Genomic DNA, 16,359 nt, shown 5'->3' with positions numbered 1-16,359 from the left:
ATTATCATAAAGAAAAATCAGCAATGCCACGGCTCAAATATACTCTCATTACCTGTAGTCCTATTTTAAAACCAAATAAACTTATTTTAATCACATGAAATAAAAAAGAATAAACAACATGACAGCTTTTTCAGCATTATATTACATTCTTATTCATTTTGTATTATTAGGCCTATTTTTTAAGCAGAACTGGTCCAGGTGAAGTGAAATTTAGGCTACTGTTTGGCTGTCACCAGTATTGGATGAAGTACCTGAAAGCCAAACTTTTTGTTAAATAATAAAAAGTATAATTAATTAAATAAATAAATTATCATCATCATTATTATTAACTTTGGCATTTACCTATTAGTACTTGACTAAAAGTTTTTGAAACCAGGAGCAACATCACTTTTCTTGTGCTGCTTTCAGACACCCTACACAAGCATTTAAACCCTTGAACCACCAGCAAATTGGTGTGATTGTTTTTTTTTTTTTTTTCCAAAAGATAGAAAATAGGCAATGAGCAACTTGGTAGGAAATGTTCCACAAACTACACGAAATTAGTAGATTTAGAAAAATATTTTTAAAGAGCTAGGGGAAATTTTATGCCGAAGAAAGAAAAAAAGCTTGGGAAATTTATAATTGTGATAGTTAAATAATTTAAATTAGGTTATATAATTATTATAATTTTCAAACACTTATCCCAGTCAGTTCCCTGTTTTTTAAAACTTTTTTTTTGTTATTATGATTATTATTAAAATTAACATTCACACACACTCACAGAGCAATTTGGGGTTCAGTATATTGCCCAAAAATACTTTGGAGGATACTAGAGGAGCTGTGGATCAACCAGCTCTACCTCCCGAAGCTGCTGCTGCCCCATCTAGTAATGTTAACCAATGTTATTATGTTACAAATAGTTCATTATTTAGAGCAATTTAATGGTGGAAGTAGATGGTTTGTTCATATGTAGTTTGTGTGATTGGGACTGTGAAGGCATTTGTGAGTGCAGCATCAGAGTCCAAAATAAATTTCGCTACTGGGACAGTAATGTGTATCGTATCGTTTCGTTTCGTACCGAATCATATTGTATCGTATGGCATCGTATTGTATTGTTAGGCATGTAAAAAGCACACAAAGACCAATTCACTGCAAGGACACTTTAATTTATCAGAAGCAATAAATATTCACATCTCAATTCTCTATTCTTTCAGTACACATAATACATACACAAAGAAAAAAATTGAAATCATTTGTTTTTAAATGATATCAATAAGTGCGCCGACATATAAACTTTTTTTAGGCTTTAATTTAGATCATGGTAACTCATTCTCTCACCTTCAGTCAGAAATAATAAGAAAAGAAAAAGAAGTCAATATTCCTTTATGGCCAACGTCTTCTATCCCTGTCCCTCTTTTTGTATGTACATACTTAGTGGCACTCACATGCACGCACCTGAATACAGAATGGGAGTACTTTGTCCCATAGTTATGATAAGAAGCCTATGTATAATATAGTATGTACATTCAGATTTATACAGTACAATCTATTCAATAAGTGCAGATATATTCATGCAAGAAGAGTCAAAAAAGGACAATAAAAAGAAAAGGCTAGCCAACATATACTTATAAAATCATCGGACATTCTCGACTCTCTCCGAACCTCCTTAAAATCCATTTTTTTGTTGAGATCTTCTTGAACTCCGCTGTTTCTTTCAGTGGTTTGTTACTTCTTTACTTTGTCCTCACTCATTCATTCTTTCCTAAATCAGAATATATGTTCCCTTGGTAATCAATGGCACTGAAGGTAAACGACATCAGCGCTCAATTACAACCTCAAAAATTGCAGTAGCAAAAGGGGAAACACTTGCACAAGAGGCCCACAGAAAGAAAAAAAAAGGGGAAATACATTATGTACCTGCAGGCTATTTTACATTCTTGACTCTTGTTTCAGTTTTAAACAAGAAGCCCTCAGCGAGATGCCATGGCATCAAAAACGTAATAAGAGATTTGAAAAAGTGGCAGAAGAGGGAGGATCAGAAGGCGGCCATTTCTGACTTAAGACATCACGTGTGCAAAACCACAAAACCTTCATGTAAAAGCGTGCTTCTTCAAAACATAGAAAAACACACAATGACTAAATCTGATGACTGTGAAGAAGTGAGCACAGGCACCCTGCGTAATCATAAGGGAATCCAATTTCTGTTCAAGCCTTTTTCCAATTATGGGAGCCTCATAAATATAAAAATAAAATAAAATAAACATGCACCCAGATCTATTCTTTAAATTCAAGTTTTGTTAGTCACCCTCATTTGAGAAATTGTGTTTGCTCACATCAAACAAAAACAGAAAAGAAGGAATATTGTTGGTGTTCAAATCAGTTTGAACAAAACTTATTTTCAACAACCAATAATACTAATTATTAAAAAGATGAACTCAATGGAAAGCATGGTACTATGGAAATAAATCACACTTCACATATCGGAACACCCTCGAGTGGTTATGGCAAAACCGAGGGGATTTATATGTGCATATACTCTCTATAACCATGTACAAACATCTGCTGATATAATTAATCACTGATCAAAACAATTATCGTACAATATTCATCATACTCATAGCAGGTATATTATAATATCGATAAAACAGCGAGAAGCTTCAGAAACATTCAAAATATATTATTGATTGTGTCGTTAATTTCCCCGTACCCCACAAGGAATGCATTATAAAGCCAGGTGGCTCCTGTCGACATGTAAAAGACCATTAAGCAAAAGACTGTCAGGAAACCGTGCACTGGTTGTTGTTTTTTTTTAGAAGTTTAAGACAAAGCAACACATCTGAGGTCTTCTTTAGAAAAAAAGATGCCTGTCAGCAACCTGCAAAAATGGACGGAGACATCATGAAGCCAAGTAAATTATTGCAAAGTCAAGGGACATTTTTTGCAACTCTCTGCTCTTTTTAATGCCAAACTCTGCTGGAACGCGTTCGGTGGTTTATTTACATCCCAGTGTAAGCAGCTGGATATATATGGTCTCCGTTTTTCCAGTGTCACATGATCACATCGTGGTACTGTACATAGAAATAGTCTCATACAGACTCAACTAGACTTCAAACAATTAAAACTGAGGCAATATATCTAGATATAGATTTAGTTTCATCTTAATTTATATGGCTATAGACTTTTTTTTATATATATTGTGTTTATTCATGTGCAGGTTTCAAAGACGTGTGCACATGCTGTTTAACTCTAGCTGTGCTCTTTATCTCCACCTACATGTGTGGGAAACGGAGGTGAAAGTAACAGAGACGAAGCAAACTGCGTTTCCTCTTGTCACTAGCGCTGCTGCTGTTACTTTCTGTCCGGGCAGACTTGGTCCTGGACCTCGTTCTGCCAACCTCCTCCACTCTGTAATCTGACCTCTGACCCCTGGGGCCCCCCATCCTGCTCACACCACGGTACTTATCCGGTTGATAGGCTTGGATTTGGAGCTGCCCCCTGTACCTGTCGCTCCAGCCCCCGTCACCTGCGGCCCCTGCTGAGGCTGCCCGGGGTGCTGGGGGGGGTGAGGGGAGAGAGGTGTAAGAGGGGTAAGGGGGGACGAAGGGGGGTAAAGGGGAGTGTGGTGGGGAGGGGATAGAAGAGAGAGGAGGGTACTGGGGCAGATACTGGGCGACGGACGCTGCGTGATGCGCATTGACGGAGGCGGACGGCAGGTTGTGGGGCAGAGTGCCGAATATGAAATGTGTTTGGTGGGTGGAGTGGCTGGCAGGGTGTGGTGTGTGCACGTGTCCGGGGTGGGTTTGGGAGTGTGCGTGGGGGTGCGGGTGGGAGTGTGACAGGGTTAGCGGTAGTTTGGTACCAGGGACGGCGGCCCCTCTGATAGAGTGTGTAGGCTGCGCGTGGTACAGGGCGAACTGTGGGTTCTGGGAATGTTGGGAGAGAGGAGAAAGGGGGGGGGGACATCCCACCACCATGTTGGCGTAACGACCCGGAAGCCCATGCTGGGAAAGCTGGGAGAGATGGGCCAGCTGCGGGTGCTGGGCGTGCGGGGGGCCAAGCGGTGGCCGACAGGGTAGAGGGCCTCTCTGTATAGTATGAGGGGGCACTCCTTGCAAAGGAGGCGGGGCAGTTTGGACGTGGTAGCGATGGTGATGGTAGTAAGGTGGTGGCGGCTGCACGGTGGCCACGTGACAGTACTGTGCGTGCAGCGCCTGGATCTTGGAGGGTCCCCCGTCCAGCTGGCACAGCGATGAAGGGGAGTGAGGAGGGGGCCCTCCCGTAGTCGGTGGGGGTACAGGTGCGGGGTAGGGTGGACCCGGTGGAATAAGGGGCCCTGGTGGTTTGGCGCGTTTGCTGCCGAATAGGGAGCCCAGGAAGGAGCCGCTGTTGTTGTTGCTGCTCCCCCCAGGGCCGCTCCCCGCTCCTGCTCTCTCTACACTGCTGGAGACTCCCCCAACTCCTGTCCCAGCAGTGGTATGTTGCTGCCCCGGCCCACCCCCCACCCCCGATCCGGGGCTCAGGATGGGGCGATGAGGCCGGAAGTCTTCTGTTCCGTAGCAGCCAGGCATCACGCCCGGCATTGGGTAGCGCTGGTGAGGCTGTGGGCTGCTAATGATGGAGCCCTGGGAGGATAAAGCATCATCATGATAAAGAAAAAAATCCCTTTAAGGGAAAGATCACCCCAAAATCAAAAATACAAACTTTCCTCTTTCCTGTAGTGCTTTTTTTTTCAAACTGAATTATTTAGGTTTGAGTTGCTGAGTGTTGGAGATTATCAGCGGTAAAGATGATTTAATGGAACTAGATGGCACTCGGCTTGTGGTGCTCAAAGTGCCAGAAAAAGAATACATTTGAAAAACTCAACAGCGATGTCTCTTTCCAGGAATCATGGCCTGGTTACTGAAGATAATCCACAGACCTTGTTATGGGCAGTTTCATATTGGAACTATTTTCTTTCTGCCAAACGGCACCCGTCAACTGTGCAGAAGGAAGTGTGTATCTACTGTTAACTCACCTAGCACCACTGAGCTAACTTACGTTACAGCTCAGGCAGCCGAGAAGGACGCAATTAAATGTTCACACGCTGTCTGACAACATGACAGAATGTATGCTTCTTTCTGCGTGGTGATATGGTTGACAGGTGTAGTTCAGGGCAAACAACAGCAAACTGTTTGTGTCCCTTTTGAATCATTCTGTGTCCCCTCTCTAAATCAGAGGTTTTTGCAGGTCTGTGAATGCAGCACAGGCAGCACTCTCCATAAGTTCTTTTTTTTCAACCCAGCTGCATTTTGTGACTCAAGGGGTGAATAACTGATCTGCCTTCTTTGGTATATAACAACATTCCTAATGACGATCCAGCTCCAAAACTAAAAAATTTTCAAAAAAATTTCATTTTCCATCTTATGTTATGCATTCTGTGCATTCAATTTTGATCCTTTTTTTAAATCTTACTTATACTAGTTTTACCAAGTGGGTTTTATCCATGTGAGGATGCATTGTGTGTATTCTACTCTGATCATGCAGATTTTATTATGTCTTTATGTCTTCCGTGTCTTTTTGTGCGGAGCATTTGTTGCATGTAATTTCTTTGTTTTTAAAACAGATTGGGCTGCATATCTTCTATGAATGCTGCTATACAAGTAAAGTTTATTATTATTATTATTATTAATATTAAATAAATGTGTTGGAAACCCTGTTGATAAATAGCACAATAGGTAAGATGAAAAGTGAGTATTTTTTTTAATATGGGGGCAAACTGTCCCTTTAAAGATTGCACTAAAGCTCCTGTTTTTACTCAAATTAATCATGCAGGACATATTTGTAGGAGGTGAGGAACATGCTTGGGCAAGTATGAACAGCCATGCAAAAGGTTTCAGTGCAGGACAGGTACATATGGACACATGCATGGACTCATGCATGTACACATACGTACCATCTATATGCACACACTGAGCATGCTCGGGAAGATGAGACACCAGTGAGGGGAAAAGCAGGTCTGTTAAAGGGTCAACATCTAGTCTTTGAGACTTACTTCCATGGTACTGTCCAGAGAACCAACACTGTTCCTGCGACCACGTTTCCCTGCACCCCACCAGGAAGAGTCAGGTTAGCAAAGAGAGGAAGATGGGAAAGTTTGTTGACAGGTGTTTTGAAAAAGATAGAAATTGCATAAGCTGCGTCTGATTGAAGGTGAGAAAGAGGAACAGGATGGAGTAACAGAGACAAAAATTCATTGTCGAAGCTGTGCTAATCAGTTCCACCCGGCTGACAGGAAGGAAATGATAATTGAACCTTGTCTCTAAGGGTCTAGTTTCCTCACCTGCGTCCGATAGGTCCCTGAGAGATGAGCTGAGCGCCGTGCGTTTGAGACCCTCACCCACCGAGCAGTTGTCATCAAAACTTGTCCTTCCCAGGGTGCCATTCACAACATCGCTCTTCACACCTACGCCTCCAACCACACCTCCAGTGAGCAAGCTGGGCCGCATCACACCTTTCTGTTTCTCCAACTCGGCTGTAAATAAACACAAAGGGCACATGGGGAATTTAAAATGAGAGGGAGAAAGTGTGCGCAGAGGAAAAAGCATTAAACCACTAGCAGCAACAATCATCACGCCTACTGAAGTTGTAGTTCACAGTGCCGACCAGTAGATGGGGTACTTACATTCCACTCTGTATTTCTCCATCTCCTGCACTTCAGCAATACTCTCCCTGAGGTCGCTAACAAAGCGGGTGCGGTCTTGCTGACTGGGTGCCATAAAGACGATAAGAACCTTCCTCTCCCCACCCAGGACTGCTGAGGTCAGGCGTATACCGTGAGGGTAGTCTGAGAGATGCAGAGAGAGAAATAAAACACTTAATAATCATAGAGGGTGATTAAGAAAAGCTGAAATGTGCAAAATTTTAAAAAATGGCTTCTTACATGAGTTCTGGAACATGTGCACTTGCATTTCAACCAGAGGGAAAGATTGTCTGAAACTATAAGTCACTGAGGTTTTCTTCTTCTGGAAGATTTTGGTCACCTGATGCACAACATAGATGGGATATTTTACTTACAATGTCTTTTAAAGGTCCAGTGTGTAGGATTAAGGAGGATATATGGGCAGAAAGAACATGTGACATGATGAGTATTTTTCCTTCAGAATCGTGTTTCTGTTACCTTAGAAAAAACCATTTATATCTACATAAACAACAGGTCTTCGTCTACAGAGATTACCATGTCGCACCATGTTTCTACAGTGGACCCAAGACATTCAGAATATTGACACTCTTTCCACCTTCAGATCCAGTTTGAAAACACACCAATGATAATATCAAGTTATTATATTAACTTACGCTATTAATTAATGATTGTTTGACGTTATGATGTGTGGATGCATTGCTGCTTGTTTTTTAACTGTGTCTTGTAAGCTGTCCTTGAGTGCTTTCAAAGGTGCTTATCAATAAAATGTATTATTATTATTTTATTTTTTTATTTTTGGAGAAGCAGATACCTCTGCAGATAATTTGGCTCCCAGTGAAAACCTCCTGAACACTGAAGGAACTCTAAGCTGGAGAAGTTTCAGCTGGTTGCAATCTGCAGTCCTCACCACTAGATGCAGCTAAATCCACCTAAATCATACACACTGGCCCTTTAAATTAAACAGATTTCATAGGTGCCATGTCTTAAAAAGAGATGAATGTGAGTCTTACCACCAGAAGGTCATTAAAGAGGAAGACCTCTCGTTGGTGTACTCCTGTCCTCTGAGGTCTGTTGGGGTCGGGGACCTCGTAGAGCTGGCAGCAACACACCAGCCTACGATGGGGGAGGGACAGCACCTATATAGACAAATACAGTACAAATAAATAAGTGAACTTTAAACTAGTAGTGGCAACATTTGGCAAAGTACTGTTGTGCTGCTCACAGGCTTCTTGCCCACAATGACTCTCTCCACTGCCTGAACTTGGGACACGTGATCGTCGTTGGTCCGCAGCTCCCATTTCTGTATCCGCTGATAGATCCCAACCAGCAGGTCCCTGGGTATATCCTGACCATTGTCTACGCCTGAGGGGGGGGCAAGGAAAGGGAGGGTTTTAAGGAAATGATGTTTATCAAAACCGCACAGTGCAATCAGGTTTTTACAACAGTTAAAGTCCAACTGAAATCACATTTAGTAGTCTGTTTGTAGTCGAAAATAATACTGATCTGTTTTTTTTTTTTAAATAAAAATATTAGAAATTCATCTGAGCCGGCTGGAGGGGCGTATTAGTGGCTGTGTTGACTGACAGCAGCTGGCAGGCTACCAGAGCGTCAGTGTTACACTGTCAAGCGAGGGACAAAGTAAACAAACTTGCTCTGTAGCCTGCATGTCATGGGCAGACAGCATGTTGTTAGTGTTACTGAAGCGTAGGAACCACACCAGACTTAAGATGTTATTTAATGTGCTGCTGCTGAGCATATAAAGGATTATTTCACCCACAAAATGATCATTTTGTATATCCAGTACTCATCCTGTGTTGCATTGAATTCATGAAAAAAAACATTGCTCTCCACACAATTAAAAATCCAAAAATGGAGAAAATTCCTGATGAATGCAAGTAAATAGAAGCTGTGGCAACTAACAGCAAAACTAGATCTAAACATCTATTTACAAACTCTCACAAAACACGATTTGTGCAGTACAATCTAAGTCTCAGTCATCCAGCCGTATGCTCAGTTCTTCCCAAACATTCGTTTTTGCTAAACCATGACTATTTAATACACTTCCGCATAATAGCACATGCTTGCACAGGCGTGCTACTCATCCGTGTATGAGACTGTTTTTGAGGAAGTATTCAAAATAGTAAGACTGAAGAAAAAATGAATGCATTTTGGAAGTACGCATATGACTGGATTAACATGACTTGGATTTTACAGCACAAGTTTTTGCTGTTGTTGAATGCAGCCCCATTTACTCCAATTTTTGGAGTTTTTGGATCCTTTGTTGACAGTGGAGGTATGTGAGAAAAACGTTTTCTTCAGAAATTCAACATAACACATCTATACTAATAAAAATAAAATTGTCATTTTGTATTCTTTTCATACGCTATCTAACTGATATTAGCGAGGCACTATTCCCCTGTAAATGGTTGCATGTTTGACAAACTGTGGCGCAGGACACAGACGTGTGTTCATGTTTGCAAGTTAAATAAGAGCAAGATGGTAGCAGGAAAGCCAGTGTGGGTTGTTGTTCTGAGTCTGTGGCCCTTGTGTTGCAGGCTGCTGTCTGGCTCAGTGTGACCGTCTGCTCTGCCTGTCACAGATCGCTGACGTTACTGCTTTATGCTAAATTTGAGTCGCTGTATAAAAAAAAAGGTCTCCGTCTACGAAAATAGATACCGGAACAACATTCTGTCAATCCATGCAATACAAGTTTGCAAGAAATACATTTATTTTTTAGTGATTTACTCAGCAGATATGATGCTGTAACAGACAAAAAAAAGCAATTTAAAATTTGGACTTTAAACACTCTTGCCAATCTAATGCATACTGACGTGTAAAATTTTAATTGCAATTATGAATGTTCATTATATTCTGCCTCTTTGTTTCCATAAAAAACAACATGTAAAGAAAGATGTCATTAACTACTTTTACTGCCTAATATATGCAGTTAGTGTACGTGTATTTCTTGGCACCTCTCAAATTCTTGATGAAATCCTCCAGCTTCATCTTCCTCTCAGCTTTGACGTTGGGACTGTACATATCTGTGTTGAGGAGGATAATGGCGAAGGCCAAGATGAAGATGGTGTCCGGGTTCTGGAACTGCCGAACCAGCGTTGGATTACACACACAGTATCTCTGACTGCAAAAGACAAAAACGCATTTACATTTTCACACTGGAGCCACAGCTGATAAAATCCAGCAGATCTCTAGCTGTCTATCACTCAGAGCCTTCTCTTATGTAAAGTCACTGTATACAAAACACGAACCTAAAGGCCTCAATGAGCCGCTCCACTTTTTGGGCTTCTCCTTGTACTTTAATTTGAGCCTGGAACTTCCTGAGAGCGTCGTCCAGGTCCATCCCTGAGAAGTCCATCTCGTCCACCACACAGCTGAAACACACACAGCAGAGGTCATGTGTATGAGAAAACGCACGCTTTTATAACGAGCAGGCTAGACCACTGCAGCGCTCTCCTTTCTGGTCTACCAAAGAACATTAATCAGCTTCAACTGAGTCAGGAATCTGCAGCACGAGTTCTGACTGAGACCAGAAGGAGAGCACAAATTACGCCTGTTTTAAAAAAGTCACACTGGCTGCCTGTTAGTTTTTGCATTGATTTTAAAATTCTTTTATTAGTATATAAGGCAAAGCATGGCCATGTGCCTGACGACATCTGAGAGACAATTTTAGTTTATGAACCAGGAAGGCCCCTCAGATCTTCCGACTTCTCTTTTTTAGCTTTTCTGAGGAGTAGAACTAAAACATTTTGAGATTCTAGCTATTACGCTCCAAAATGCTGCAAAAAGCCTGCCAGAGGATCTGAGAGGAGCTGGAGATATCGATACTTTTAAACATAAACCAAAAGCCTATCTTTTTACTCTGGGTTTTATGTACTATCACAGTTTTATGGTTTATACTTAATCTAATTTTTAAAATATTAAATTTTAAAATTTTTGCTTAATTCTTGTGTTGTTCTTGTTTTGTAAAGCACTTTGACTTGCATTTGATTTGACTGAAAGGTGCTATATAAAAATATATATATATAATATATATAAATATATATATATAAAAACGAATGATTGATTGACTGATGTGTATGCATGTGTGGAGGGGACTGGATTTGCCCTTGGATATAAAATGATATTTGACATAAATAACCCACATTTTATATCTATGGGTTTACCTCAAGGTTGCATCCATTCACACTTGGCATTTCGCTCCCTAATGAAGATATAGTTGTTCATAACGTCCGCTAATCACAAGGTCAATGGTTCTATCCCTGCAGTCTACATGTTTAAGTGTCCTTGCAAAAGATACTGAACCCTAAATGGCTTCCATCTGGTGTGTGAGTGTGCATGTGAATGGTGACTGCACCTGATAAGCAGGTGGCACCTTGCATGGTAACCTCTGCCACCGCTGTGTGATGTGTGAATGCTGGCTTGTGTTGTAAAGCACTTTGAGTGGTGGATAAGACTACTACAGCTCTATATAAATGCTGTCCAGTTACATTCATCTGGATCTTTTTTGTCATATATTCTCTGATATAACATATTAAAAACAACTAAAAACACCCTGCTGATAATCTCTTCGGTGCTTTCGACTCCCATACTCACTCTAAAACATCTTTGTTGAATTGTTTTTGTCTGTTTCCCAGGAACTCTCCAATCATCTGCCTGCTGAGGCCTTTCCTCTCCAGGATGAAGCGAGCGATCCCAACCGGAGTGTCCGACACGAAACCTCTTTCTATCAGGTACTGGATCCCTTTTTCTGGCTTCCTGAAGAGTCAGAATCAGTTTTAATGGCCAAGTGTGAACACAAACAAGGATTTTTTGGGGGGCATACAGTTAAAGATAAGAACATCAAAGCTCGACAGAAAAAGATAAACATTTGACCACTATTACTACTAAAGAGTTAAAATATATTACAAAGTATCTGTATTTATAAAAAAAAACAAAAACAACAGCAACACAATTGGAAACAAGTGTGCAATGGTGCAGAGTGTTAAAGCTGCTGGAATAAATATGGGATGTCACAGGAATCATCAATGAAAAAGAACTTTCTCATTACTACATGATTTTTTTCACAGATTATCTTTCTTGTGTACTTCTGTGTGTTTAAAGTAAAAGTTTCAGAAAATATGACAAAGAGATACTTTTGATAAAAGTAATTAACTGTTGCTTTAATGGCAAAATCGCTGTAAAAACGTTCTCTGTTTATTAGCGCTGCAGGCATCTTACTTGTTGAAGAGGTTGAGCCCTATGCGGTACTGCCGTCTCTGCACCACATCACTGTTGAAGGGAGGGGAGTCCCAGCTATGGCGACTTTCCCTCTGGTAGGTCTGCTTCCCCAGAGGCGGCAGAGGCTCCCGCAGGCTGTCCTGAGACGAGGAGCCGGAGCTGCAGTTGACCGTCTCGTTGGAGTTGGTGGTGGAGTTGAGCGAGTCGTTGTCTCCGTCTGAGCAGCACGGCTGCTCCAGACCTCCGGGGGGCAGAGCTGTGGAGGACGAGGAGGACAGAGGGGTGGTGGGAGGCTGCTGGGGGGAGGAGGAGGATGACGGCGTGTCGGGGTACTGATGGTGGTGGATCGGGTGGTGGTGATGGTGGTGATGTGCCGCCACCTGGTGAGGGATGTGTGTGGGTATGGGTCTGCCAGGGGCTCGGGTCTGACCCTGGGCAGCGGCCGTGGAGGTGGGTCGGGTGCCCGTGTTGGGGGAGTGTTTGAGGGTTCCCTGAGGGGAGCCAGCCCCTACCCCGGACTCCTGCTCATAGACCAGCTGTCTGCTCAGAGAGCCACGATCCGAGCGGTCGCTCATGTCCACCGAGCTGTCACTGGGCGGCTCGATAGTGAGGAGAGGCAGATGTGCGCCCCTTAGACGATAGTCCCTGCACTCGGTGCACGGGGTGCTGCGCCGACTGTTACTGCTACCCCCTCCCTCAGTGTCCCTGCTGTCCTCACGTCCTCCGACACCAGTGCCAGGGCCCCAGTACTCTGTATCTGTGCTGCTGGGGGCCCGATCAAGGGACAGCGGGGATGACGGCATGCCATCATCCATGTAAAGGGTTACGTCGCTGTATGAGGTGGCGGTGCTGTCGCCATGCATACTGAGTCCCCCTCCAGCACCCCTGGCTCGCTCTCCCAAACCTCTTTGGGAGGAGGGGTTGCTGCTGCTGCTCCACACGCACTCTCCAAAGTCTTCACTGATCCCGCCGCCCTCCCTGCTGCCCTCCTGGGAGTCATTGCGACCCGTGCGGCAGGTAAGAGCGTCGTCTATGGAGTCAGCCAAGGACTTGACCTGTAGGGATCAAAAAGTGGGGAAGGACATCAGCATCCCTCATGTCTGACAGTAAAACTTATTATTATAGTGCATTTCATTGTCTAAAAGGTCCAGTGTGTAGGGTTTAGGGGGATATATATTGGTAGAAATAGAATATAATATAATAACTATGTTTTCTTTGGTGTATAATCACTAAAACTATGAATTGTTGGGTTTTCGTGACCTGAGAATGAGATAAGATATATAGGGTGCAATCCATTCATGTTTTAGATCAGCAGCCCCTCAGCGTTCAGCAGCGTAGGTAAAACTCAGATTTTTTACTTAAAACCCCTTTTTTCAGCATTGTCACTGGTTTGAATCACCCAGTCCGTTTGTTTTGGAGAGGAGGAGACCTCTGCACATAAATCAGCTCCCAATGAACACCTCCTTATTGTCTCAATCAGAAAAAAGCTAAGCTAGCACAGAGTAAGCAGCTCGTCGGCCACATGCCAAAGAGCATCAAAGAAACACTGATTTTTAATGTGAAACTGTTTTTTTCAGTGTTTCTACCAGTTTAAATCACCAGGTTCATTTGTTTTGGAGAGGAGGAGATCTCTGCAGATAATTCGGCTCCTAGTAAAAACCTCATGAACGTCTGGATCTTAAGTTATCAGAGAAAAAAGATAAGCATGCATTAGCATGGACTTCTTCAACATGCCAAACAGCATTGGAGAAACACTAATATTATAACATGAATCTGCTTTTTTGAGTGTTTTTACAGTTTTAGATCGCCTGATCTGTTTGTTTTGGACAGAAAAAACCTCTGTGGATAATTCGGCTAACAGAAAAAAAACTTCAGCTGGCTGAAATCTGCAATCCTCACCACTAGATGCCACTAAATCCCCCAAAATCTTACACACTGGTCCTTCAAGTTTTGCTTCTCTTTCTCTCTTGTTTGTTTATTCTATCACAGCAAAGCCCTTTGAGACTTTGATGCCAGATAGAGTTATATAAATGATCAAACACTGTCACCTGTTTGGAGAAGGAGTCCTCTAGGTGGGTGTAGTCTCCTGGGCGGTCCGGGTCGGGGGAATGAGGAGGCCCTATGGCCACACTGTGGGTGAAGTTGGTCTGCGTCTGGGCCTGCTGCTGAGGCTGTCGCTCATCAAATGAATACTGCAGTCTCATGTTGGACAGGATGATGCGGCGTGTCATGCGGCTCTCCGACGCGGAGCTTCTGAGGCGCTCGAAGTTCTTGTTCATGCGATACTGTCTGAAGGCCGTCTGAATGGTCCTGGCTGCTCTGCGACTTACAAAGGAACCACCATACTTCCTCTCCAGCATCTCCACCTGTGGGGAAACAAAGCAATCATTATCCATTTACTATTTGATGATGCTAGGACACACCAAAGAACATTTGCAACACTGTTACCTTCTTATCCTGCAGATCCGTGGAGAGTTCATAGCTGTCTGAAAGCGCCTTGCATCTCTTATTCTCCTCTTCCTCTTGCTTGCGGAGGGCCAGACTCGCAGGTTGGTGGCGTGTCCGCAGTGCCCAGGCCAAGCTGGCCGAACTGGAGGCCGACACGCACGAAGGGTCCCTGGATCCTGACGGTGCGCTGCTGGCGCTGCTGTCAGTGTAGCGCTCCGAGCCGCGCAGGTAAGGCGTCTGGCTGAATGAGCTGTCTTTGTGGGTGCCCGTCTCTGGACACTGGGAATCCCCCTCCACACTGCAGGAGAAAAACAAGCAGCAGCTTTTTAGAATGAGTCATAAGGCGCTTGACAAAATATTACAAGAAGCACTTTGGAGTGTTAAGTGCAAATTAGAGACTAAATGAGTGATCGAGGAGGTTCACTAAAGCATGCAGAAGAGCTTTCACATGAGGACTTACATGTAAACCTGAGAGCGGCGAGAGGGTAACCATCTCTTGGAGGAATTCATGATCAACAACTAACACTCGTCGTGCGTTAACGCGGTGCCAAATCGCACAACATTCCTTATCTACAACGAGAGTTGATGATCCAATAAAAGGTCTCTGACCCCGATCTTCTTTTATTGAGTCAGGAGGATGAGTTAATATAGTACTACGGCTCGCCTGTGCCTGCCTCTCGCCGTCTTCCTCTGTGACAAACACAACAGTGTCAGCACATTTTGAGGAGTCATCAACCACGAAAACACACTCCTCCAACGCCACATACCAGCAACACCATACTGACAGGAAAGACCAGGGTGTAACGTTCAAAGCAGGTGTGAAACAGGCACTTCAGCTCACTGTGGAAATATCGTGGGACAAAACACATGACAAAGCACACCTCCTCTGAGATTCACCCTCACTCTCACACAGCTGAAAGCACCTGCAGCCGAGAAACTTCATCAACAGCAAAGCAACAACCAAAAAACGCATCCAGAGATCCTCCGGCGACAAGATCCACCACAAGTCAAATAGTCAGGCTCTGTTTGGAGAACAACTACAGTCACATGTTCCTGCCTACATTTCCTCCTTGTGTTAGCCGCACCCCTCCTGACAGCTGTCCCATAACAGGTCAGTGCAGAGCCGGGGTCAGGAATGTGTGGGAGCATTGCATTTAGCACATGCAACACGCAAATCTTGCATTTTTGTATGGTTTATACCTTTTGCATAGTTTTGGCCCCTGATTCTCAACTTAGGGTGGTGAGTGGGATTTATTCATTTATTTGTATTTTAATACAAACAACATACTAGAGGGCATAAAAAGCTTCAATATAGAATAATATGATAATATTGAGTAATTCATTTTTTTTCACAAATTACACACACACACCTGTTGCAACCTATGCAACACATGCATTAACCCTTTGAAACCTGAGCAAAGTGCCTTGATTTCTTCTAAAAACTACAAGTCGTCCCTCCTCTCCCCCTCTACATTATGTCCTGTCAACTAAAGCAAAAAATGCAAAATAAATAAATAAATAAATAAATAAATAAAAAATAACCCCAACAAGAACAACAACAAAAACATGAGCAGGGCAACAAGTACCTTAACAAGAAATGGTCCAGATATTAGTAAAAGGTTGGAAGAAAATGATATGAAAATAAGAACAAAAACTAGAACAAAAGAACTACCTAAATTTAAAAAAAAAACACTCAAGAATATGCTAAAAATAAATACATTTAGTTTCTGTAACACAATATCAAATAAATAAATAAATAATATGTAGAGTTTTAGGACATTTTTCCCTCTTGTTTTTTGATCATATCTAATAGTTCCACTCTGCATATTTTCAGAATATTTCCTTGTCACTTTTCACTCATTTTCTTGCCAAGTTGCTCATTATGTCTTTCCTTCTTGTTTTTGAAAGAAATCAAACCAGTTTTTTCAGGTTTCATAGCTTTAAATGCTAGTAAAAGGCGTCTGAATGCAGCACAAGAGAACTGATATCGATCCAAGTCAAGTCAAGTCAGTTTTATT

General features: G+C 42.7%; 1 protein-coding gene across 1 annotated transcript in view; it reads right to left on the bottom strand.

Annotated features, from left to right (window-relative positions):
* Positions 1 to 1,124: 1,124 nt before the first annotated feature.
* Positions 1,125 to 16,359, bottom strand: part of iqsec2b (IQ motif and Sec7 domain ArfGEF 2b) — a 42,922-nt gene continuing 27,687 nt past the window's right edge. The window contains 15 exon segments of the mRNA XM_042491161.2: positions 1,125 to 3,588; positions 3,590 to 3,938; positions 3,941 to 4,601; positions 6,011 to 6,060; positions 6,299 to 6,490; positions 6,641 to 6,802; positions 6,899 to 6,998; positions 7,669 to 7,794; positions 7,881 to 8,020; positions 9,631 to 9,797; positions 9,925 to 10,047; positions 11,270 to 11,431; positions 11,894 to 12,948; positions 13,942 to 14,259; positions 14,342 to 14,639. Coding sequence (XP_042347095.2) covers positions 3,249 to 3,588; positions 3,590 to 3,938; positions 3,941 to 4,601; positions 6,011 to 6,060; positions 6,299 to 6,490; positions 6,641 to 6,802; positions 6,899 to 6,998; positions 7,669 to 7,794; positions 7,881 to 8,020; positions 9,631 to 9,797; positions 9,925 to 10,047; positions 11,270 to 11,431; positions 11,894 to 12,948; positions 13,942 to 14,259; positions 14,342 to 14,639 — 4,243 coding nt within the window. The 3' untranslated portion in view covers positions 1,125 to 3,248.

This window comes from Plectropomus leopardus, chromosome 9 (assembly GCF_026936395.1).
Source record: "Plectropomus leopardus strain MGB_pleo_1.0 chromosome 9, ASM2693639v1, whole genome shotgun sequence".
NCBI classification, from domain to species: Eukaryota; Metazoa; Chordata; class Actinopteri; order Perciformes; family Serranidae; genus Plectropomus; species Plectropomus leopardus.
This window is presented reverse-complemented; position numbering and strand designations above follow the sequence as displayed.